Raw genomic sequence first — 27,090 nt, forward strand, 5'->3', positions numbered from 1 at the left:
AGAGGAAAAACAGTTTGTTCGTTAGCTAACCATAACTCGCAAACATTCCACAGATTGCCAGGGTCCAGTAAGCAACTAACGCGTTATAACTTGAGGAACGGCAAGGAGTCGAGGCGAATTGGGTTAGGTTACCAACGTTAGCACATCTGTTGAAACATTAGACTTTATTAGCCAGCCAGTTTTCACACCACAAACTCAATTATTTGATCAATTACGTTGGCCAACGCTCATCATTTCTCTGGCTAGCTAACAGATCATTCGAAACAGCTAGCAAGATACTTAACGCGATGATGACCTGGTACACCACACTTTCTCCCTCACCTCAAACTTTCCGATAGCTAGTTGTTGTTTTTTCCGGTTAAGGCTAATTAAGTACGCTTCATCACCTTCTCACCCCCGTCTCTGTGGTCAGACTTCTCACCTACCCCTTTGTTATCGTTCAGGGGACGCACTGCTGTAAATGAACTGACAAACTGCCTTTCCCCTCTCCTGCTGTATTTCCAGAGCTGATGCTGTAACTCCTGTGGCAAATCGGCTGTCTTTTCTCTGTTGTTATGTATGTGAACTGACTGGCTGAGCCCTGCATGCAGCCAGTATTGCGCCAAACTATTGGAACGGACTTTAAATATATATTTTTCCTGTATAGGGTATGCTTATTTACTTGTTTCTTTCATATTTCTCCTGTGCTTTTTTTAAAAATTGATTATTGTATTGTTGGGTTTTGAGTTTGAAAGGCATTTCGCCGTCCTTGTCCATGTGACATTGACACTTTAAACTGTTCAGAGACGCTCGATACATATGGCCACAGATCAGTACTGTTGGAAGGAACTGAACCCATTGTGTTGTATTGCATCCCTCAGATCTAGTTCTGCTAATCGAGCCAATATTTCTTTGCAACTGTAAGTACCTGATGTAGCGCGCACCACAACATGTTGTTTCATTTCACCCACAAGGAAAGAACAAACACACATGATAACACATCTGAGAGGTGTGAAGACTTGACTGAGGCTCCATTGCCACCTGCTACATCGGCACAGTTACACAAGTGTGCTTCAGTTTCCTCGTCTATGATTGGTTTAGATTAAGGAACATAGTGTCAACGCCTGCCAATGTCTGTCCTCGACTGGCACCTTCTGGTACACATTCAAATGAAATTACATTTACAATTAAACATGACCATTTCTCACATTAATAAACAAGTTTATTAATTCTTGCCATTATTTTTTGTTTGTTTTTCAATAACATGACATTAAATACAGAAGGCACTTACAAAAAAACAGTTCAATTATAGACATGTTATTATATAAACATTAACTTATCAATGACTTTTTTTTAAAACGTACAGATTGATGAAGGACCAGAGATGACGGCACCCTTTGCCTTTTTACAGTACATCTCATATAAGTGGTCAAATCTACCGCGCAATACAGTAAAAACAGTATTAATCGTTATAATTGTTAATGCCCCTATTATGCTTTTACATGTATAACTTAATCTAAAAAACGTAAAATATAGAAAGCATAAAACATGTTGTTTATTTTTTATCACTAGTCAGTGGTTCATTTGTCATTTTTACATGTTAGGCTTTATGGTTTCTTTGTGCAAGCCCTGGTACATCTCTGTAAGACGAGTGGCCTCTCTCTGTCCTGACAGCAATGCACCATGGGTAGTGGAATAGTATTTCCGGTGGGTGGCTTCCCCAGCGAATAACACCTGTAGAGGCTGAGAGGGTAAAGAGGAAAGGAAGGGTGAGGAGAGAGGTTGAAAAAAAAAGGAGAGGATAGAGAAGAGATATGATATACAGAAGAATAGAATAGAGAAGGAGATAGGTGGATAGAGGAGAGGGCAGAGATAGAGGTGATGAGCGGCGAGAGAATAAAAGACAAGATCTAAACAAACCAGTGAATGTCCGTCATGACCCAACATATGGCATTACTGCCTCCGGGCCATGGGCTGCATCCCAAATGGCCCCCTATACTCTACATAGCACACTGCCTTTGGCTAGAGCTCTATGGTCCCTGGGCAAAATTAGTGCACTATATTGGGAATAGTGAACCATTTAGACGCAGCCACGGGGAGCTATTTTAGGCTCTAGACAGAGTGTATCTGTCTATATGTAATAAGGCTGCTTGTGACGATCTGTCGCTCTTTTGACGGTAGGGTGTATTCCTCAAAGGTCACACTGCTCATTTAGCAGTCTTTAAGTGGCCACACACACAGTAGATACGCGCACACTCTAAGATAAGGACACATGCATCAAGTTTCAGGGGCTACGCTGCTGGCCAACAACCATGATTCATAATCGATCCAACACGGACTGTCATGTCCCTTGCTGCCTTATTAGGTGACATAGTGATGACACAGGCACTTTGACAACATGCTACGAGTTCCTCTGGTGGCTGTAAACAAGCGTCACGCCTCCAAAGACCAATGAAAGTTTTAAAACGTCTTGCTACGGTGTGCCCTAATTAACCCGACTCAGCTGATATACACTATATCCAGTCTGGGTTCAAATACATACATACATATTTAACTATGTGTTATTTAAAATACTTATTTTCTGTTAGAGTATTTTCAAATAATGTGGCCAAATCAACTTCTTCTATTTGAAGTATTTTTAAGTATTTTCAAACGACTTCCTATGAAATATACAAAACCATTTTCAAATAGCCCTAGGACCAAACAGACCTGGGTTAAAATGCATGGAGTATTTAAAATGGAAAGAAACGTCCTCTCACTATCAACTGCGTTTATTTGCAGCAAACTTAACATGTAAATATTTGTATGAACATCACAAGATTCAACAACTGAGACGTCAACTGAACAAGTTCCACAGACATGGGGGGGGTGGCCACACCAGATACTAAGTACTGCAGTGCGTCCCCTCCTCATGGACTGCACCAGATTTGCCAGTTCTTGCTGTGAGATGTTACCTCACTCTTCCACCAAGGCACCTGCAATTTCCCGTACATTTCTGGGGGGGGGGGGATGGCCCTGGCCCTAGCCCTCACCCTCCGATCCAACAGGTCCCAGACGTGCTCAATGGGATTGAGATCCGGGCTCTTCGCTGGCCATGACAGAACACTGACATTCCTGTCTTGCAGGAAGTCACGCACAGAATGAGAAGTATGGCTGGTGGCATTGTCATGCTGGAGGGTCATGTCAGGATGAGCCTGCAGGAAGGGTACCACATGAGGGAGGAGGATGTCTTCCCTGTAACGCACAGCGTTGAGATTGCCTGCAATGACAACAAGCTCAGTCCGATGGTGCTGTGACACACCGCCCTAGACTACGCGCCCTCCAAATCAATGTACATGCCTCGGTGTAACGCTCATTCCTTCGACGATAAATGCAAATCCGGCCATCACCCCTGGTGAGACAAAACCGCAACTCATCAGTGAAGACCACTTTTTGCCAGTCCTGTCTGTTCCAGTGACAGTGGGTTTGTGCCCATAGGCGACGTTGTTGCCAGTGATGTCTGGTGAGGACCTGCCTTACAACAGGCCTACAAGCCCTCAGTCCAGCATCTCTCAGCCTATTGCGAATAGTCAGCACCGATGGAGGGATTGTGCGATCCTGGTGTAACTCTGGCAGTTGTTGTTGCCATCCTGTACCTGTCCCGCAGGTGTGATGGTCGGATGTACTGATCCCGTGCAGGTGTTGTCACACGTGGTCTGCCACTGCGAGGACGATCAGCTGTACTTCCTGCCTCCCTGTAGCGCCATCTTAGGCGTCTCACAGTACGGGCATTGCAATTTATTGCCCTGGTCAGATCGGCAGTCCTCACGCCTCCTTGCAGCATGACTAAGGCACGTTCGCGCAGATGAGCAGGGACCCTGGGCATCTTTATTCTGGTGTTTTTCAGAGTCCGTAGAAAGGCCTCTTTAGTGTCCTAAGTTTTCATAACAGTGACCTTAATTGCCTACCATCTGTAAGCTGTTGGTGTCAGAACGACCATTCCACAAGTGCATGTTCATTAATTGTTTATGGGTCATTTTATGGGTCAACCCTTTACAATTAAGTTATTTGGATTTTTACAATTTTTACATCTTTGAAAGACAGGGTCCTGAAAAAGGGACATTTCTTTTTTTTTGCAGAGTTTAGTATTTTCAAATACAAGCCAATACTTTCCAAGTGTACTTCCAGATGCATTCCAAAATACTTACTTTGAAATGTCTTGAAAAATAATTGAAATAACCTAAATAGTATTTGAACCCAAGTCTGCATCCAGATCCAGATGCGGTTCTTACCGGAGCCTTGGTGCTCTTGGTGTAAGGCAAGGGCATGGCTAGCTTCTCCACGTCACCCCCACTGGAGCCCACCCGGGTGAAGGAGTAGGAGCCCCGGATGTAAGGGTTACTGCCCCACGACGAGCGCAGGATCCGCCTTGGCTTCGGAATGTTGGGGTTCCCTGAAGGAGGGAGAGAAAAGAACGGTGAGGTGGATGGTGAGGACGGTCAGTCCAATATAAACCCTTTGGATGGACACGGAAACATCAAGATCCTCTCACACACACACACACACACAGGCATGTGCGCGCACACCCTCTCTTACAACTCTTCCGCAGGTGGAAATAAGCCATTGAAAACTTCCTAAGGTAATGGCGATGCATGGTGAGTGATCCTCTACCAATCTCCCATAGGCGATCCTCCAACACATCCAATCCAACCTCCTGTATCGGTAATAAGCTACGGTCCCTCTCAGAGGCCATACACACTCACACACACTCTAGTCTGTCTGATGAATGTGCTTCGTAGGGGGATTAAACCGCACTGACCTACATCAGGGGAGTGTGTCAGTGTGTGGGTAAATGAGTTCCCGTGAGTGTGTCCTTCCTATGGAAGTAAACAAAGAGTTTTGCTCAGAGCGGAAGGCGGGGTTTAGGGTTTACTGTGTCCGTTGGCTTGGCTGCATAGGGTAGAGTAACTGCAGTGAGCTGTGTGTGTGTTTGTGTGTGTCCAGGAAAGCCTCTGACGTCATCATTAAGTGATGGTAACAGGGTCGGAGACATATGCTAAGCTTAGACCTGACTCTACTTTGACCTGTTTGTCATGCTAACTGGCTTGAGCAGTGGATAACTTACTCACTTACTGTCTGCCGTAATACCAAGATTTGTCCACCCATGAGATGGAATGCATCCCAAATGGCAACCTATTCCCTAGTGCATTACTTTTGAGCAAGGCCCATCAGACTCTGGTCAAAAGTAGTGGACTCTGTATTTTATGTTAATTCCACAGACATACACACACCTTTATCTAAACTATTTATACCAGGACAGCATTCTTATCTCTTAACCTATTTTCTCTGTCAATATGAAACAGACTGAAGCTGTACAGAGCCACATACAGAGGGCTTATCTCTATCAATGGTCATTATTTTCTTACCGGTGTAGGGCATCCCAAGAACGACTGTGTGTGTGTGTCCTGTCTGCACTATCATTTACAGTGTTTCCCAGGGAGCAGAAACTTAATATGGCCTTAACGTAAGAGAGCAATGATTCCCGTCTCATGTAGAGACCCGTCGAATCGAACAATTGATTTTCTGTCAGGTTTTCTTTAAAAAAGGCCGGTTAGTCTCGACGAAAGTTACAGCCAATTTCAATTTGCTGTGTTTCTTTTTGTCATCATTACTCTTAAAAGGGGGCTGCTCATGGGTGAAAGACAGAAATTAACAACTTGATAAAGTCGAGCAGCTATGGCATTGACTCACTCATCTCTTCTGTGAGAATACTGGGTCATTCATAAAGTATGTCTGGGATGCAGACACACAGGCAACTCCTCTACCAACTTGTGTAGGATCAGCATTTCTTCATCTGATCCGTATTCCACCTATAAAGAGCACAGTGACTAAAACTGACCCTGGACCAGTTGTTGCAGGATGCACATGTATTCAACACCTCCACTCTGCCAGACATCTATGTGACTGATTCAGCATCAGCCCCCCAAAAGCCCCTTCTGGGAAAGGCCATAACTCAAGGCTCGGGAATGATGTCCCATGATGTCATTTCCTGTATCTAATGTATACCTAGAGGCCCACTAAGGCTGAATAAGTGGAATTGCTCTTCAGTGCGTCACTGTGACTCACTGGGAGTACAGTAGTGATGCACCCATTCAGCCCTCAAGGTCACAGTGCTCGTAACAGTGTGCGTAATGTGTGTGAGAGTATTCCTGCCCTATACTGATGAGTTGAAGCACAGAGCTTGATTCATACTCAGTGAGGGAATGCTGATGATGGCTTATCTCAGTGAGTTATTTAGGTCTGTGGTCCCTCACTCCATCAAGAACATATGATTTGATTCATCAACAAGGCCTTTAAGTACCTGAAATCTAGTGTTAGTGCAAGACGTGTACAAAAGCTGCGGGTTCGATTCAGAAAACTCTGATTGTTACTGCATATCACACACACACACACACACACACACACACACACACACACACACACACACAATGTCAACTGACCTAGGTCAACGTCACAATGACAAACACACAGACATGCACACTGACCTGTGAAGCGTCGCAGCAGCTTGGTGCAGGTCTCAGCCACCGTCTCGTCATCGCAGCGCTCCATGAGCAGTGCCTCCTGGCCACAGATCCAGCCACTCAGCATGTGGCCGTAGCGCTCGGGCGGGTACAGCACATCAAATGAGCAGATCTTACGGTACCACAGCTCCTCGGGGTAGACCGGCTGCTCCAGCTGCGCCTCGTCCTCCCACACAAACTGGATGCTGTTGCACTCGGGGCTCCAGAAGGGATCGGCGAACTCCAGGAAAATCTTGTCAGTGGTGCTGATGCCGAGCTTCTCGATGGCGAGGACTTTGTCCTCGGGCAGCGAGGGTGAGAAGAGCTCCTCATGGCGGTTCTTGAGGACGCCGAGAGAGGCGGTTACGATCACGTGGTCGGCGGGGAGCGACTCAAGGTCCTCGCACTCTACGCTGATGGGGTACGCGTGACCCAGATTGGGGTTGGGCTCACCATGGCAACGTCGGTCGTCGTTATGGTCGCCATCGTCGTGCCGATTGTTGTTGTCGCCATGGGCGATCTCCTCCTGTCGCTGGGCGGAGTAGTTCCAGTGGACACAGCGGACGGGTTTCCCCAGGCGCATCACACGGGACGGAATGTCCTGCGCCAAGAGGTCCACGATCTTCATGAAGCCTCCCGGGATGACGTGGTGGGCCCCGGGGATCTCCGTCCACTCGCCAAACTCACTCAGCGAGACCTCATCCATGCTGGGGGACGAGCTCTCACAACTCTCCACCTTGGGAACGACACACAAACAAACACAGTCAGTTTGACTCAGATCAAATTGAGCTCCTTTATCAGCTGCTCTCACAACTCTCCACCTCTTTCCATCAATCAATCAACTCATCAATCAGTGAATCAGTCAAATGTATTTGAGCTCTTTTTAATATCCAAGCCTAGAAGCCCAGAGAGGAAGCAGCAGAACAGTTGAAAAACTTATTGGATGGAAGAAACGTAAAAAGAGGAACCAGACACTGGCTTTACCGTATAGAAACACAGACAAATAAGTCGGTTCAATTCTGGTCAAATGTATATCCTCCATCTTGGTGTATCTACTTATTTTCAAATATATACACTGCTCAAAAAAATAAAGGGAACACTTAAACAATACAATGTAACTCCAAGTCAATCACACTTCTGTGAAATCAAACTGTCCACTTAGGAAGCAACACTAATTGACAATACATTGCACATGCTGTTGTGCAAATGGAATAGACAACAGGTGGACATTATAGGCAATTAGCAAGACACCCCCAATAAAGGAGTGGTTCTGCAGGTGATAACCAGACCACTTCTCAGTTCCTATGCTTCCTGGCTGATGTTTTGGTCACTTTTGAATGCTGGCGGTGCTTTCACTCGTGGTAGCATGAGACGGAGTCTACAACCCACACAAGTGGCTCAGGTAGTGCAGCTCATCCAGGATGCCACAGCTCACATTGATGTGCCAAGAAGGTTTGCTGTGTCTGTCAGCGTAGTGTCCAGAGCATGGAGGCGCTACCAGGAGATAGGCCAGTAAATCAGGAGACATGGAGGAGGCCGTAGGAGGGCAACAACCCAGCAGCAGGACCGCTACCTCCGCCTTTGTGCAAGGAGGAGCAGGAGGAGCACTGCCAGAGCCCTGCAAAATTACCTCCAGCAGGCCACAAATGTGCATGTGTCTGCTCAAATGGTCAGAAACAGACTCCATGAGGGTTGTAATAGGGCCCGATGTCCACAGTTGGGGGTTGTGCTTACAGCCCAACACCGTGCAGGACGTTTGGCATTTGCCAGAGAATACCAAGATTGGCAAATTTTCCACTGGCAAATTCTCCACTGGCGCACTGTGCTCTTCACAGATGAAAGCAGGTTCACACTGAGCACATGTGACAGACGTGACAGTCTGGAGACGCCGTGGAGAATGTTCTGCTGCCTGCAACATCCTCCAGCATGACCGGTTTGGCAGTTGGTCAGTCATGGTGTGGGGTGGCATTTCTTTGGGGGGCCGCACAGCCCTCCATGTGCTCGTCAGAGGTAACCTAACTGCCATTAGGTACCGAGATGAGATCCTCAGACCCCTTGTGAGACCATATGCTGGTGCGGTTGGCCTTGGGTTCCTCCTAATGCAAGACAATGCTAGACCTCATGTGGCTGGAGTGTGTCAGCAGTTCCTGCAAGAGGAAGGCATTGATGCTATGGACTGGCCCGCTCGTTCCCCAGACCTGAATCCAATTGAGCACATCTGGGACATCATGTCTCGCTCCATCCACCAACGCCACGTTGCACCACAGACTGTCCAGGAGTTGGCAGATGCTTTAATCCAGGTCTGGGAGGAGATCCCTCAGGAGATCATCCGCCACCTCATCAGGAGCATGCCCAGGCGTTGTAGGGAAGTCATAAAGGCACGTGGAGGCAACACGCACTACTGAGCCTCATTTGGACTTGTTAAGGACATTACATCAAAGTTGGATCAGCCTGTAGTGTGGTTTTCCACTTTAATTTTGAGTGTGACTCCAAATCCAGACCTCCATGGGTTGATAAATTTGATTTCCATTGATCATTTCTGTGTGATTTTGTCGTCAGCACATTCAACTATGTAAAGAAAAAAGTATTTAATAAGAATATTTCATTCATTCAGATCTAGGATGTGTTATTTTAGTGTTCCCTTTATTTTTTCAAGCAGTGTATTTTTTTCTATTACTCTTTGATTGGCTAAAACTCCTTATTGAATTGAGGCCAATTGAACCTCCTCTATCAAAGTGCTACTTAGTCCAAGTTGAATGACCTATTTATTGGCCATTACGTATTAAACTCTCGTTGGGATATCGTTTTATGGCTCAAGTCTATGAACCCAATAGCTTATTTACCGAACTAGAGAGACAGTAAAGATGTCATCTGCATCGGTGGCTATGTAGCCTCAACAATAGAGCCTAACGTTTCCCGGAGGAAAAGTTTTAATCATGGCCTTGGCTGCCACTAAAGGAAACTTTTGACATCAGGCGATGCATCTTAAGTGGCACATTATTCCCTAGATATTGCATAGGGTTTTGGTCAAAGATAGTGCACTACATTGGTAATATGGTGCCATTTGGGATATAGCCCTAATAATTGAGTACCGGCGGACCAGGAAATTAATTGAATAAATATACAAACATAATAAGGCTTGCGATAGCTACATTTCCTGAGGAAATTGTTGGATGCCCTGCTGTACCACAGTTGGCTCTCGGTGTAATAAAAAGGGCGTCCATTTTGTTGTCCGCTGTGTTTCTATTTCATTAGCAGACTGACCTTTAAGTGATCAACACTAATTTGAATCCAATGGGTCATTGGGTATAATTACAAGGAGCAAGGATCACCGACGGAGCAATAACATTAACAAGCTAATTAAGCTATTGCTAGCATAAACAAGATAATGTAGCTATAGCTAACAGCAATGACAACATTAGCACTTGGGGATGTAGTAAGTCAGAGTTTTACACTTGATTTCCTGACCTGCTTGTTCAGTTGAGTTCTAAAACATGCCGTAAACTCTTATACTGTGTGAGACTAAACATAGCAGGAGCATTACATGTGCTACTTCAGCCATTGATCAGAGTATAAAGAACTGTGTTGAATCAGAACTGTGAGAGAGGCCACAGAGGTGCACCAATTCTCGGCAGAGATGAGTGATTCAGAATACAGCACTGTAGATTTAATATGGGGAAGAAAAAAAAAGTCATGCCTTCCGTGACGATTTTTACAACTGTTTTTCTTGCAACACAGAGCAAACCTACATACCGAGAAGGAAACCATCATTTTCTCTAATTTATTGGATTTGCATGTTTGTCTAGGCTTACCACTGCATTCCAACCATAAACCAGAGCTCTAGCATCTTTATTGCCTCTTAGAAGGACCCCCCCCCCCACACACACACACACACACACACACACACACACACACACACACACACACACACACTTGAGGTACTGCTGGAGCATGGACAGCTTGAGCCTCTTGGTGCTCTCCGAGTCGTCGGGGTCCAGCATGATCTTCTTGCGCACCACGTCCCTCGTGAACACCCCAACGCTGTTCTGGCTTTCAGCACACACAGGCTTCCCACTCTGGAAAAACTCCTGAGTCAGCTCGTACACCTAGGGAGGAGAGGGGGGAGAAGAGGAGAGGGTAGAGGGGATGGCAAGAGGGGAGAAAAATGTGAGTTTGATGGTCATGGAGTAAGCACCAGTAATGAATGTGCTGAGGGACTGCATCCCAAATGGCACCCTATTCCCTTATAGGGCACTACTTTTGACCATGGCAGATAGGGCTCTGGTCAAAAGGGTTTGTTACCAGGGTTTGTCTGGTTGCCAGTCTGTTTTCATTCTGGTTCTACACTGGACAACCCAGAGTTTCATAGACAGGCAGTATTTTGCTACTACCTTATCCAACAGCCAAGCAATCCAAAATAGCATAGAGTGTTCCTGCTACTGTGGCTATAACATTCAGAATCTACTGGGGTGCTCCTAAAACTTTAAAAGGGGCAATCTGTAAGGTGATCTCTTTGTGATCACGTTGTTTGAATGCCAAATTTGCCCTTTAAAGGGTGCCGCCAGGAGAGAATTTATAACATCATTTAACACCTTGGCATGGCTACATGGGAGGGTGGACCATAGTACATTATTCAACAACAGATCGTTTTTTAATTTATCAACACTTTCTTCCGAGGTCCGTGACTTCTACAGTACAGGATATATAGCAACACGCATGACAGAACTTCTTTATCCAAAGCACACACCTCTTTTAGAAGGAACCGCCCACTCATTGCACAATAGGGGGAGCATCATTGTGTAGGAGGTCACACAGTGAAGGGGGTAGCACTATATCCATTGGTATTTACATGGAATTGACTAGGAAATTATGTTTTTTTTAATGAATACCTTCTGGTACTTAGTTAAAACAATTCAACACAATTGGCAATGACCTGGTACCAATTGGTGCCCGTTTGAAAAACAAACAAGTCATTTATAGATTATTACCATGCACCATTTCACATGTAATTTCTCAGTAAATACCTGGGATGATGCCAAATGGCAACCTATTCCATATTTAGTGCACTACTTTTGACCCATAGGGCTCTGGTTAGAAGTAGTGCAGTATAGGCAATATGGTGCCATTTGGCATGCAACCCCTAGCCAACCGTGAAGGTGTCTTATTTAAATAAGTTAAACAGTGAGCTGAAAAAAAAAGAGGCAGGAGCGAACTGGAGCTGAGCCGTCAGTCAGTCACGAGACTGGTGATCGCCTGGGGGCCATTCCTAGGGAGTGCCGGGTTACAACAGGTAGACACCACTGGCACTGGGAAATAAGATCTATGGTAGGCTACCGCAAAGAAGCCGAAAGGCGTCCGCCTATTCAATAACCTGTGGGTATTCTGCCCATGTATGAGGGTGATGGCGGTAGGCTACCACAGAATATCTTCGGTTGATACAGCTCCAAAACCTGTGTGGCATGAGTGATACCATGCCTTGAAGCCAAAGGCATCCATCCACCTATTCCGATGCCTGTGCGGGTGATGTGATTCTGCCAAGTTATGAGTGTGTTGTAACCACATATTATTATTGTGTGCAATAATAATCATTAAAAAATGGTGTTTTTCAAGGACGCTTTTCAAGGACCCAAAGTCACGGTTGATACAGTACTGTCACGGATACACCCCCCCCCCCGGTATTGCTGCTCATTCCGTTCACCAGCTCAGGAGGTCTACGTCGCGGTCACCGAACTGGATCATTACCACCAAACCGTCTTCTCTCATTACGCACACCTGGTTCCCATTCCCCCTGATTAGTATGTGTGTATATATGTCCCTGTTCCCCATTGTCCTTGTCAATCATTGTCCTAGGTCCATTGGTCTTGTGAGCACCTATGCTCGTTTTTTAAAAATTATTATTTAGAGGTTTACACCTCGCTCTTTTGTTTTGGGTAGCGAATTCAAAAACCCTATTACTTATTTATTGCACATGTCTCCCCTCCTTATGCAACGTGATAAGGCTAAATAAATGTGTCATGTTGGGGTGTGAACGTTTAAACGTTAAAAGTTTAAATAACATTGGGATACTTAACTTTAACTATGAAACAGAAAGCATGTGTTGGAACGTGGTAACAGCTTCTTTTTATAACAACAAAACAAACATTTAGCAGACACTCTTGTCCAGAGCAATTAGGGTCATGCTCGAGGGCACAGACAGATTTTTCACATCAGGGATTCGAACCAGCAATCTCTCAGTTACTGGCCCAACCTATTAACCGCTAGGCTCGCTGCCACCCTTTACACTTAGATAGTGGCTATCTAGAACCTAAAAGGATTTTTCACCTGTCCCCATATGATAACCCTTTGAAGAACCCTTTTTGGTTCCATGTAGAACCGTTACCACAGAGGAAAAGGGTTGCCCGTAGAACCAAAAAGGGTGCTCTTATGGGGACAGCTGAAGAACTCTTTTGGAACCTTTTTTTCTAAGAGTGTAGCCTAAACATCCTTATAAGCGCCAAGTGTGCTTGATAAATAGTGAAAATCAGCACAAAAGAAATAAATGGCATTATAATGAGTAAGCTCCGATATGACAATAGTAAAAAAAAAATAGTCAATTATTGTCAGGTCTTGCTTACATGGTGTGTGTCTTAACGCAATTGCATCAGTTGGAGCATGTCCATGTCACATAAACAACAAAGCTGGTGAGCGCGTTACTGATGTTGTATTTTGCTTGAGGGCTTGCTCTCAGTGATTACATTTTGTGCTGATAATAGTCCCGTAGCATTATCACCGACTTGTTCTATCCAAACCGTGCTGTCCCTTCCTCTCTCACCGTTTCATTTGGTGGTGGCTCGGACACCTGCTCAGTGCGCACCGTTCAAGCTTTTTTGTGCTTAGGCAAACTCAGATGGTGGAAAGAAATGAATCATGACATCTCTGATGATTATTCTTCTGATTCTGAGCCTCAGCCTGAACACCGCCGAGGCCTAAGCACAAAAAAAACTAGAACGGTGAGCACTGAGCGGGTGTCCGAACAACCACCAAATGAAACAGTGTGGATATATAGAAACAAAGTGGCGCCAACAGAGAGGGGCGCCTCGCTTCTAGTCCTTAGGAAACTTCGCAGTATATTGCTTTTTTATGTATTATTTCTTACATTGTTTGCCCAGAAAATCTTAAGTGTTATTGAACAATTACATATCAGAGCAGCGTCAACTTACCAGCACTTCGACCAGGAATATGACTTTCCCGAAGTGGATCCTTTGTCCGAACTACCCAAGACCTAATTCCAGAGGCTGACCCAAAACAATGCCGCCAGAGAAGAGGTAGACGGAGCGGTCTTCTGGTCAAACTTCAAAGACGCGCAGACCATATTACTCACTAATGTCCAGTCTCTAGATAACAAGGTAGATGAAATTGGGGCAAGGGTTGCTATCCAGAGAGACATCAGGTATTGTACCATACTCTCTCGTGATATGCTGTCGGAGTCGATACAGCCACCAGGATTCTTTGTACATCGCGCCAACAGGAATAAACATCTCAGGGAAGAAGGGCGGGGTTGTATGTTTCATGATTAACGACTCATGGTGTAATTTTTTTATTTAACTAGGCAAGTCAGTTAAGAACAAATTCTTATTGACAAAGAAGGCCTACCCCGGCCAAACGCGGACGACGCTGGGTCAATTGTGCCCCGCCCTATGGGACTCCCAATCACAGCCGGATGTGACTCAGCCTGGAATCAAACCAGGGACTGTAGCGATGCCTCTTGCACTGAGATGCAGTGCCTTAGACCGCTGCACCACTCGGGAGCCCCCTAAACATACAGGAATTCAAGTCCTTTTGTTCACCTGACCTAGAATTCATCAATCAAATGCCGACCATATTATCTCCCAAGAGAATACTCCTCGGTTATTGTGACAGCCGTGTATATCCCCCCTCATGCCGATACTACGACGGCCCTCAAGGAACTTCTCTGGACTTTATGCAAACTGGAAACCATATATCCCGAAGCTGCATTTATTGTAGCTGGGGATTGTAACAAAGCAAATTTGAGAACAAGGCTACTAAATTATATCAGCATATTGACTGTAGTACGCGTGCTGGCAAAACTATAGATCACTGCTACTCTAACTTCAGCAATGCATACAAGGCCCTCCCCATTCCCTCCTTTTAGCAAATCTGACCACGACTCCATTTTGCTCCTCCCTTCCTATACACAGAAACTCAAACAGGATGTACCCGTGTTAAGAACTATTCAACACTGGTCTGACCAATCGGAATCCACGCTTCAAGATTGTTTTGATCACGCAGACTTGGACATGTTCCAGGTAGCCTTACAGAATAATATTGACGTATACGCTGATTCAGTGAGTGAGTTTATAAGGAAGTGCATAGGAGATGTTGTACCGACTGTGACTATTAAAACCTACCTTAACCAGAAACCGTGGATAGTGTGCGCAAAACTGAAAGCACGAACCACCGCATTTAACCATGGAAAAGTGACTGGGATTATGGCCAAATACAAATAGTGTAGTTATTCCCTCCGCAAGGCAATCAAACAAGTGAAATATCAGTATACAGACAAAGTAGAGTCACAATTCAACGGCTCAGACACGAGACGTATGTGGCAGGGCCTACAGACAATCACGGACTACAAAAAGAAAACCAGCCACGTCACGGACACCGACGTCTTGCTTCCAGACAAACTAAACACCTTCTTTGCCCGCTTTGAGGATAACACAGTACCACCAACGCAGCCCGTGGGCTCTCCTTCTTCTTGGCCAACGTGAGTAAGACATTTAAACGTGTTAACCCTCGCAAGGCTGCCGCAAGGCTGTCACCCTTGGACCCTTGGACCACTTCAATTTGTTTACCGCCCCAATAGATCCACAGACGATGCAATCGCCATCAAAAGGCCCTATCCCATCTGGACAAGAGGAATACCTATGTAAGAATGCTGTTCATTGACTATAGCTCATCATTCAACACCATAGTACCTTTCAAGCTCATCATTAAGCTTGAGGCCCTGGATCTCAACCCCACCCTGTGCAATTGGGTCCTGGTCTTTCTGATGGGCCGTCAACCTCAGGAGGCTAAAGAAATGTTGTCACCTAAAACATTCACAAATTGAAAGCATCCTGCCGCCTGGTACGGCAACTCCACAGCCCACAACCGCAAGGCTCTCCAGAGGGTGGTGCGGTCTACACAATGCATCGCCAGGGACAAACTAACAGGACACCTACAGCACCCAATGTCACAGAAAGGACAAAATGATAATCAAGGACAACAACCACCCGAGCCAATGCCTGTTCACCCCGCTAATCATCCAGAAGACGAGAACAGTACAGGTGCATCAAAACTGGGACCCGAAAGAATGAAAAACAGCTTCTATCTCAAGGCCATCAGACTGTTAAACATCCATCACTAACACAGAGGCTGCTGCCTACAGACAGACTTGAAATCATTGGCTACTTTAATAAATAGATCACTAGTCACTTTAATAAATGCCACTTTAATTTAATAATGATTACATATCTTGCATTACTCATCATGTATTTTATACCATATCTTGCATCTTGCCTATGCCGCTCTGCCATTGCTCATCATGTATTTTATACCATATCTTGCATCTTGCCTATGCCGCTCTGCCATTGCTCATCATGTATTTTATACCATATCTTGCATCTTGCCTATGCCGCTCTGCCATTGCTCATCCATATATGTATTCCTTTACTTACAGTAAACATTAGTAACTTTTGTGTGATTAGGTAATATTAGGTAGTTTGTGTGTATTACGTAGTTGTGGAATTGTTAGATTACATGTTAGATATTGCTGCACTGTCGGAACTAGAAGCACAAGCATTTCGCTATACTCGCAATAACATCTGCTAACCATGTGTATGTGACCAATACAATTTGATTTGATTTAGACTTATATAGGAGAAGGCAAGGACAGAGGGGGGCATGACTTTAAAAATAATATATATATATATATTTTTGTTTTATTCAAGAGCAGTTCAAATGAGTTATTTATGCTGATCAAATTAGTTAATTATGCTGATTTCCAGGTGGATTAGCGCAGTTGTAATGATACATGGTGGGGATAACCGTTTCCTGCTACTGTAAGGATGCACGTTAGGGGGGGGTTAGCCTATTTTTATTTATTTTTTTGCCTTTATTTAACCAGGCAAGTCAGTTAAGAACAAATTCTTATTTTCAATAACAGCCTAGGAACAGTGGGTTAACTGCCTGTTCAGGGGCAGAACGACAGATTTGTACCTTGTCGGCTCGGGGGTTTAAACTTGCAACCTTCTGGTTACTAGTCCAACGCTCTAACCACTAGGCTACCCTGCCGCATAGCAATGCTCTGCTGTGTCGATGCTGCTGCAGCACAGAGGTATGCAGACTGACACGCAAGCAATCAGGAGAAAAGCATGGATCACACTGTATGTTACAGCTCCCTAATTATTACCAACCATGGTTTTAGTATGAAGATATGTAGAAACGGCTTCCAGTAGGACTCCTCATACGCGCTTGTAGGCGATGCCTTGGAGACGTTGGCTAGCTAAGCTCGTCTCACGCCGAACTGTGCATGCGCAGGCCGTCTAAATCAAAAGGCACTCCTTGGACACGAAGTCATTTGGAACACTTTCACCATGTTGTAGTCATAACAAGTTCAGTTACTTATCGGCTCGAATCAAAGACGTGCTTTTAGATTTCAAGAAAATCAACAGCTGAAAAGGAAGAATTTTCCCACTTCTCATTAACTTCTCAAATTAACTTCTCGGAAGTCTCACAATGTTGCGCCTCTGGGTTTGGAAACTGCGTTATTGCCGTGTATTATTCCTGTTCGTACAGTGTGTTTTTAAAGGAACGGGTGCTGCTGTGGAGAATGCTGTGTGAAGGTGAATAGAGAAAGTGCTTCTGTGTTCAAGTGCCTTGAAATGGTTCCAGTTCCGTAAGCGTTCCCGAACATCCGTCATCACCACAAGCTTGATACACCGCTTTCTGGCCCACCCAATGTGAATCCTTTAAGAACTGACTGGCATGTGTTCTTTATTGGAACTATTGCGAGATTTACTCAGGAACACAGAAAAAGGGAAGTGTGTCGAAAGCGTCCCCCTTTGCTCTGCACCGTGTCGAATTGCACAGATCTGAATGGTAGTGGGGGGGGGAAGCCAATGGTGTGTGACTAACACAACGCTCTGAGGTAGCTGAACAGGGAATGACACGCTTCACGGTGAGTTTCCCTGCACACCTGTATTATACACATGCACCTGTATTATACACACACACGCACCTGTATTATACATACACACGCACCTATATTATACACACACACACCTGTTGTCACGCCCTGGTCTTAGTATTTTGTGTTGATATATTTATTTGGTCAGGCCAGGGTGTGACATGGGTTTATTTTGTTGTGTTTTCTTATTGGGGTTTTAGTAGGCATTGGGATTGTGGCTGATTAGGGGTGTGTCTAGCATAGGCTATGGCTGCCTGAGGTGGTTCTCAATCAGAGTCAGGTGATTCTCGTTGTCTCTGATTGGGAATCGTATTTAGGTAGCCTGGTTTCGCTTTGTATTTTGTGGGTGATTGTTCCTGTCTCTGTGTAGTTTCACCAGATAGGCTGTAATTAGGTTTCATGTTCCGTTTGTTGTTTTGTATTTTGTATCGTTATTTCATGTGTCACTTTTTCTATTAAAGTCATGAGTAACCACTACGCTGCATTTCGGTCCGACTCTCTTTCCACAAACGAAGAACGCTGTTACAGAATCACCCACCACACTCGGACCGAGTAGCGTGTTAACAGGCAGCGACAGCTTGAACAGTGAAGGGAGGACGTTATGGATAGCAGAGGCATGGAGTATATGACGTGGGAACAAAATCGACAGGTGGGCGGCCGACCCAGAGAGAGTGCAGGTGCCCGCCTGGGATTTGCTGGAGCAATGCGAAGAGGGCTATAGGCGAATGGAGTCAAAAAGAAAGACACGTCGGCGCAGAGCGAAAACCGAAAGTAACCCCCAAATATTTATTGGGGCAGGGCGCAGAGAGAGAGTGGCTGAGTCAGGGTTCAGACCTGAGCCAACTCTCCCTGTTAATCGTGAAGAGCAGTTGCAGTGGGAGAGGCTGCACCACTTGGAGAATTGGACATGGGAGGATGAATTAGACAGAAAAGGACCCTGGGCTCAGCCTGGAGAATATCGCCATCCCAAGGAAGAAATAGAGGTGGCTAAAGTGGAGAGGCGCTGGTATGAGGAGGCAGCACGTCGACGCGGTTGGAAGCAAAACTTATTGGGGGGGTGGGCTAAAAGGGAGTATGGCTATGCCAGGTAGGAGACCTGCGCAAACTCCCTGTGCTTACCGGTGGGCTAGAGAGACCGGGCAGACACCGTGTTATGCTATGGAGCGCACAGTGTTTCCAGTGCGGGTGCATAGCCCGGTGTGGCACATACCAGCCCTTCCTATTGGCCGGGCTAGAGTGGGCATCGAGCCAGGTAAGCTTGGGCAGGCTCGGTGCTCAAGAGCTCCAGTGCCCCTGCACGGTCCGGTCTATCCAGAGCCACCTCCACACACCAGTCCTCCGGTAGCAGCTCCCCGCACCAGGCTTCCTGTGCGTGTCCTCGATCCTGTAGCACCAGTTCCAGCACCACGCACCAGGCCTTCTGTGCGCCTCGCCTGTTCAGCACAGCCAGAGCCTTCCTTCCCTCCTGCGCTGTCGGAGTCTCCCGCCTGTTCAGCGCTATCAGAGCCTTCCTTCTCTACAGCGCTGCCGGAGCCTCCTGCCTGTTCGGAGCAGCCTGAGCTGTCAGTCTGCATGAAGCAGACAGAGCTGCTAGTCTGCAAGGTGCTGCCAGCCTGCATGGAGCAGTCAGAGCTGTCAATCTGCATGGAGCAGTCAGAGCTGTCAGTCTGCATGGAGCAGTCAGAGCTGTCAGTCTGCATGGAGCAGCCAGAGCTGTCAGCCTGCATGGAGCAGCCAGAGCTGTCAGCCTGCATGGAGCAGCCAGAGCTGTCAGCCTGTATGAAGCAGCCAGAGCTGTCAGTCTACATGAAGCAGCCAGAGCTGTCAGTCTACATGAAGCAGCCAGAGCTGTCAGTCTGCATGAAGCAGCCAGAGATGTCAGTCTGCAAGGAGCTGCTAGTCTGCAGTCAGCTGTCATGATCTTCCAGATGCTGCCAGACATGGAGCAGTCAGAGCTTCAGCCTGCATGGAGCAGCCAGTCTGTTCAGATCTGCATGGAGCAGCCAGTCTGTCAGCCTGCATGGAGCAGCCAGAGCTTCAGTCTGTAAGTCAAGCCAGAGCTGTCAGTCTGCATAGAGCAGCTAGATCCGCCAGTCAGCCATGATCTTCTAGATCTGCCAGTGAACCAGTCTCTTCCAGATCTGCCAGTGAACCAGTCTCTTCCAGATCTGCCAGTGAACCAGTCTCTTCCAGATCTGCCAGTGAACCAGTCTCTTCCAGATCTGCTAGTCAACCAGAATCTTCCAGTTCCACCAGCCAGCCAGGATCTACCGGAGCCTACTACCTGCCTGAGCTTCATCTCAGTACTGGGTTTCCCCTCAGTCCCGAGCTGCCCCTCAGTCCCGAGCTGCCCCTCAGTCCCGAGCTGCCCCTCAGTCCCGAGCTGCCCTCAGTCCCGAGCTGCCCTCAGTCCCGAGCTGCCCCTCAGTCCCGAGCTGCTCCTCAGTCCCGAGCTGCCCCTCAGTCCTGTGGGGTTCGGGCTGCCCCTCAGTCCCGAGCTGCCCCTCAGTCCCGAGCTGCCCCTCAGTCCCGAGCTGCCCCTCAGTCCCGAGCTGCCCCTCAGTCCCGAGCTGCCCCTCAGTCCCGAGCTGCCCCTCAGTCCCTGAGCTGCCCCTCAGTTCTGTGGGGTTCTGGTTTTTGAGGACTATTAGGCCATGGTCGGCGGCGTTATATTGATTTTCGTATTGGATTATCCCAGGACGCGAAGGGGAGGAACTAGGACATTAATGGAGGGGGTCCACGTCCCGAGCCTGAACCGCCACCATGGACAGACGCCCTGTCCTGGACCCTCCCTATGGTTTTGAGGTGCGTCCGGGAGTCCGCACCTTAGGGGGGGAGGGGGGGTTCTGTCACGACTTGGTCTTAGTGTTTTTGTTGTACATTTGGTCAGGCCAGGGTGTGACATGGGTTTATGTTATATTGTATTTTCGTATTGGGGTTTGTAGTATTTGGGTTCGCGGCTATTAGGGGTGTTGTATAGGCTTGGCTGCCTGAGGCGATTCTCAATCAGAGTCAGGTGATCCTCGTTGTCTCTGATTGGGAACCGTATTTAGGGAGCCATAGTTTCGCTTTGTATTTCGTGGGTGTTTGTTCCAGTCTCTGTGTTGTAGTCACCAGATAGGCTATAATTAGTTTCACGTTCCGTTCTGTTGTTTTTGTATTTAGTTTCAGTTATTTTCATGTACCGCGATTCTTTCATTAAAGTCATGAGTAACCTACACGCTGCATTTCGGTCCGACTCTCTTCTTTCAACAGACGAACGCCGTTACACCTGTATTGTACACACGCACCCTTATTGTACACACGCACCCTTATTGTACACACGCGCACGCACCTGTACTATACACGCGCACGCACCTGTACTATACACGCGCACGCACCTGTACTATACACACACACACCTGTATTATACGCGCACGCACCTGTATTATACGCGCACTCACCTGTATTATACGCGCACGCACCTGTATTATACGCGCACGCACCTGTATTATACGCGCACGCACCTGTATTATACGCGCACGCACCTGTATTATACACACACGCACCTGTATTATACACACACGCACTTATATTATACATACATACCTGTATTATACACACACGCACCTGTATTATACACACACGCACCTGTATTATACACACACGCACCTGTATTATACACACACGCACCTGTATTATACACACACGCACCTGTATTATACACACACACGCACCTGTATTATACACACACGCACCTGTATTATACACACACGCACTTGTATTATACACACACGCACCTGTATTATAAACACACGCACTTGTAGTATACATACACAGCTGTATTATAAACACACGCACTTATAGTATACATACATACCTGTATTATACACACACGCACCTGTATTATACACACACGCACTTGTATTATACACACACGCACTTGTATTATACACACACGCACCTGTATTATAAACACACGCACTTATAGTATACATACATAGCTGTATGATACACACACGCACCTGTATTATACACACACGCACCTGTATTATACACACACGCACCTGTATTATACACACACGCACCTGTATTATAAACACACGCACCTGTATTATACATACATAGCTGTATGATACACACACGCACCTGTATTATACACACAGGCACCTGTATCATACACACACGCACCTGTATCATACACACACGCACCTGTATCATACACAAACGCACCTGTATCATACACACACGCACCTGTATCATACACACACGCACCTGTATTATACACACACGCACCTGTATTATACACACACGCACCTGTATTATACACACATGCACCTGTATTATACACACACACCTGAGCATATGTGCCACTGTGTATGTACAGTATCTACATTCAGTCATGGGTGGCTCCCTTCATGTGCACACATCAGTGGTAATCTGGACACACACACACACACCCTCACCTCATTGTAGAGGTCACTGAACTCCTCGACCAGGTCCTTGGGGATCCTGGTACCACTGTTGGTCTGGTAGTGGGCCACGCCATTCTTGGTGTACAGGCTGATACGGCCCACGCTGTGCTCGCCGTCCGTGGTGTGCTCCAACAGCCCGTTGTCCTCCGCCAGGTGGTACACCGGGTTCCCGTTAGCGCCATGGATCCAGGTGGCGCCGAGCTCCAAAGTCGTTTGTCCTGGAATATTGAGAGGAGAATAAGATGAAGAAGAATGTGGTCCTCTCTTTAGCTCAGTTGGTAGAGCATGGCGTTTGCAATGCTAGGATAGTGGGTTGGATTCCTGGGACCATACATACAAAATGTAAGCTTTGGATAAACGCATCTGCTAAATGGCCTAAAAATATATAATAGACTTAGTCTCTGTCCCAATATGAAACAATGTTTTGGCATAGCAAGTAGTGGGGACATTGTGACAGGCCTAGGTTCTGGTCAAAAGTAGTGCAATATATTGGGAATAATGTGCCATATCAGATGCACCTTTGGGGTTACACTTACAAACTTTGTTTACCTCCCCCCAAGAACTTGATTGTTTGTGTCAATTCATTTGGGAATAAGTTGAATGGAATGAAACATGAATTCAATTAAATAAACAGAGAAATGAGAACAGGAAGTTGTTTTAATGGAATGGAAGTGAAAAGGAAGTGCAATTAGAGGGAGTCAAGTCAAAGACATTTTGAGGATGCCACAACCACCTATTCGTGAGATACTTGTGATTGAAACGACTTCGTAGAGAATGAGGAACAGGGATAAATATAGATATTTTTAAATATTGAATTAAAGCCATGTGTGGCAATGGGAGTAATCTTCTAACTTGTTCAGCTCAAAGGGGATTTCGCAGAACTAACCACACATCCATCCGAGAGATAGAGACAAATTCCCTAATCACATTTCACTTTTGAATTGTGAAAGCTTAATTGGACTTTGCAAAGCACACATTCTGATCCAGTGTTACTTTGGGAAGGCTTTTAGCATTAGCACTGATAGCGTAGCCCCATAGAGAATAGACGGACGGACGGACGGGGGGGGGGGGGGGCTGTTTGACAGCTGGATGCGGGTGCGGGGGAAACAACCTGATGATTACACACAGACATGTTGAATGTCTCAGTGGGTGAGGTTTGGAGCTTTCAGCTTACAGAAAACGTAAACTATTTAACAAACAAAAAAAAAAGACCCATTGAGTCATAACCCATGAAATTCCAAGGTCGGGTTGAGCATAATTTCCACCGCGTGTTGCTTCCTCACTCACTCTTTGTACTGTAAGGTTCACAGCATCATGTCTTACCGTGCTGAATGCTTTGAACTCTCCCTCCGACGCGGTCTGACGCCTCTAGGACTGTGACATCCGTGAAGCCGCTCTCCAGGAGGCTCTTGGTAGCTGCGAGGCCGGCCAAGCCCGCGCCGATCACTACTATTCGAGGCTGTCGACGAGTGCGGAGGTCTCTACTAAGGGGGTCATCAGTGCTGTCTGAAGATATTTCGCAACTTTGCATGCCGTCCAAGCTCCTCTTCTAGGGGGTCTGAGGAGGAAGCAGAAACAGAGAAACCGTTAGTTAAAAACAAGGAGAGCCTGGGGGGGGGGGGGGCACGGGTTCGAATGGGACTCCTTGCCCTCTCATTCTTCCTCACTGTCCTGTCCAATAAACATGAACAGAATGGGACCGCACACAATGGAGTGTTTTCAGTTCAAAGTAAAGGCCTCCGTGCACAGTACTTGACCACAAACCCTCTTTCAGATCAAATACCCATTATGACATCATTCCATTCTGGAAACAGAATTCCATCACGCCTTCCCAAGTACACATACTTTGAGTGGGAAAGGGGAACGGGTTCATCACGTTATTACAACAGGTTTTGATATTTCGTGGCCTAGTGTGGTGTAAGCTGTCTAAGCCACTGTGTCTGGAAAACATACCTACTGTCACGTTCTGACCTTTATTTCCTTTGTTTTGTCATTATTTAGTATGGTCAGGGCGTGAGTTGGGTGGGCAGTCTGTTTGTTTTTCTATGTTTTGGGGTATTTCTATGTTTCAGCCTAGTATGGTTCTCAATCAGAGGCGGGTGTCATTAGTTGTCTCTGATTGAGAATCATACTTAGGTAGCCTGGGTTTCACTGTGTGTTTGTGGGTGATTGTTCCTGTCTCTGTGTTTTGCACCAGATAGGGCTGTTTTTGGTTTTCCACGTTTATTGTTTTGTAGTGTTCATGTTTATCTGTTTTTATTAAACATGAGTCAATATAACCACGCTGCGTTTTGGTCCTCCTCTACTTCACCACAGGAAAACCCTGACACCTACTTGGTTAAAAACACCTCACTGTTACATGGCTAACAAGTAGCTGCGCTGTGTAGTTGGGGCTTATTATATTTAAGCAATAAGGTCCGAGGAGGTGTAGTACATGGCCAATATACCATGGCTAAGGGCTGTTCTTATGCACGACGCAATGTGCCTGTATATTACCCATATACCACAAACCCCCAGGTGCCTTATTGCTATTGTAAACGGGTTACCAACGCAATTAGAGCAGTAAAAATAAATGTTTTGCCATGCCCGTGGTATACGGTCTTGAACCACTCAGTGTATAATAAACGTACAGACAACTGTGTCTGAGGCAACAAACGCAATTAAAGTGCATCTCGCTGATCCCATTATACTAATCTAATATTGTCTCGAAACAAAACGCTAAGCAACACCAAATGAACGAGGCCCATTCGGGTCCTTAATGGACTGTTTTGGGGGTGACAGGGCATTGCAGGGTCGAAACTGTGAGGTGAAATGAAACACGTTCTTCCCTCACAGACTTCCTTCCACCTCTCTCATAGAAGTGGTAGTGTGTGTGTGTGTGTATACGCAAGTGAGCTGTACTGTACCCCCAGCACCTTTGCCAAGTGGAAAATAGGCACATTTGACACAAAGCAGGCAGAGGAAGAAAGGACACAGGAGAAGAAGAGAGAGAAAGAAAGAGGGGGACAAAATAGGAAAAGCAATGAGAGTCAAAGAGAAAAAAAGTGTCTGTGTGAGAAAGATGAAGAGGAGATGGAGGGACCAGGGAAGAAAATGCATTTATGAAACAGACTAAACAGAGTAGTAACGTGTTCCATTCCCCCCCCCCCCCATCTTTCAATTATTGCATCCCTGAGAGCACCCCCCCCCCCCAGAGGTGAGACCATATGCTACCTTCAGTTCCTACATGTGACGCACTGCACTCCACTCCCCTCTCCCCAAAAAACCTCCCCACTCAGTCACCGTGGCAACGCTGCTGCACATGGAAATGCTGCGGCACCATACTGAGAAATGTCTCGCAGTACACACAAGAAAAAGGCAGTTTCTTCGGGAATCGGGGTCAAACGGTCAAACCGGTTCAGTGAATCGCTTACCCCTTCTATTTAGAACTGTAGCTCCGTCTGAAGCATGCTGCTCATCTGAGCTTCCCGAAGGTTTGCTGTTTCCTGTTTCAAATCATACCATATTGGTACACAAAGTGCAAGAGGACGGAGCCAAAACGACAAACCAATTTGAGTACACTTACTATCACCCAGACCAAAATGTGAATTATAAACTGGGCGGTTTCAGCCTTGAATGCTGATTGGCTGAAAGCTGTGGTATATCAGACCGTATTCAATGGGTATGACAACTTTTTTTATTGCTTTAATTAGGTTGGTAACCAGTTTATCATAGCAATAAGGGTGTTGCCAATATACCACGGCTAAGGGCTATAACTAGTCACTCCGCGTTGCCATAGTATAATGGCCATATACCACACCCATTCGGGCCTTATTGCTCAATCATATCACAGGCAGTGTAGAGACTCTGGGAACTACCCGTCTCTTTACACAATGTGTCATGGGCAATGTGCCATGGGCAAGGCGTCTTTTCGAAGCTGGTTTCAAACTAGCTGTGTGTAATAAGGCTCTAATAGAGTACACAGTGGGTGTGTTTACACAGGCATTTTTTCACTAATTTGTCTTTTGACTAATCAGATCAACTCTGAAAAATATCTGATGTAAAAACATCTGATGTGATTGGTCAAAATACCAATTAGTGGAAAAATATCAGACATATATCAGAAATATCAGAATATTAGACACCAACATTACAGGCGCCAACTGCCGTGTGGATCATATTCAAAATGCTGTACAGCCTATGGGAACTAATATAGTTCACAGTGTGTCGCAGAAAGGTTAGATACATTTCAAGCACAAGCAGCAGTGATTGCAACACTAGAAGTTCAAAACCTTCTTCCCAGCTGTGTTCACCTTTAACCTCACAGCTGTCTGCATCCCAAGACTGAGAGTGTTAACTTAGTAGTGGGAAATGATCATCGTAGCGGGCTGAGAAGGAGGAAAAACATGTCTGGACAAGTGCTAGCTGGCTAGACCATTCAATGAGTCTGGGTGCGTCCCAAATTGCACCATATTACCTATATAGTGCACTACGTAGGGAATAGGGTTCCATTTGGGATGTGTCCTCTTTCTGCATCTGTTTCGTAGCACTTTACAAAGGTCAAAAGTAGTCTAATATATAGGGAATAGGGTGTCATTTGGGATGTTCTCTCTGTCTGCATCGATTTCTTCACATTGTATGTTTACATACCCTACATTACTCATCTCATTTGTATATACTGTACTCAATACCATCTACCGCATCTTGCCTATGCCGTTCTGTACCAGCGCTCATTCATAGATCTTTATGTACATATACTTCATTCCTTTACACTTGTGTGTATAAGGTAGCTGTTGTGAAATTGTTAGGTTAGATTACTCGTTGGTTATTACTGCATTGTCGGAACTAGAAGCACAAGCATTTCGCTACACTCGCATTAACAATCTGCTAACCATGTGTATGTGACAAATAA

General features: G+C 46.0%; 1 protein-coding gene across 1 annotated transcript in view; it reads right to left on the reverse strand.

Annotated features, from left to right (window-relative positions):
- Positions 1-1,185: 1,185 nt before the first annotated feature.
- Positions 1,186-27,090, reverse strand: part of LOC124002164 (spermine oxidase-like) — a 31,000-nt gene continuing 5,095 nt past the window's right edge. Inside the window, exons 2-7 of the mRNA XM_046309486.1 lie at positions 23,523-23,757; positions 22,191-22,417; positions 10,452-10,624; positions 6,504-7,255; positions 4,251-4,411; positions 1,186-1,722 (exon numbers count right to left, since the gene is read on the reverse strand). Coding sequence (XP_046165442.1) covers positions 1,573-1,722; positions 4,251-4,411; positions 6,504-7,255; positions 10,452-10,624; positions 22,191-22,417; positions 23,523-23,730 — 1,671 coding nt within the window. The 5' untranslated portion in view covers positions 23,731-23,757 and the 3' untranslated portion in view covers positions 1,186-1,572. The remainder of the gene's footprint in view (positions 1,723-4,250; positions 4,412-6,503; positions 7,256-10,451; positions 10,625-22,190; positions 22,418-23,522; positions 23,758-27,090) is intronic.

This window comes from Oncorhynchus gorbuscha, linkage group LG17 (assembly GCF_021184085.1).
Source record: "Oncorhynchus gorbuscha isolate QuinsamMale2020 ecotype Even-year linkage group LG17, OgorEven_v1.0, whole genome shotgun sequence".
In the NCBI taxonomy this organism is placed as follows: Eukaryota; Metazoa; Chordata; class Actinopteri; order Salmoniformes; family Salmonidae; genus Oncorhynchus; species Oncorhynchus gorbuscha.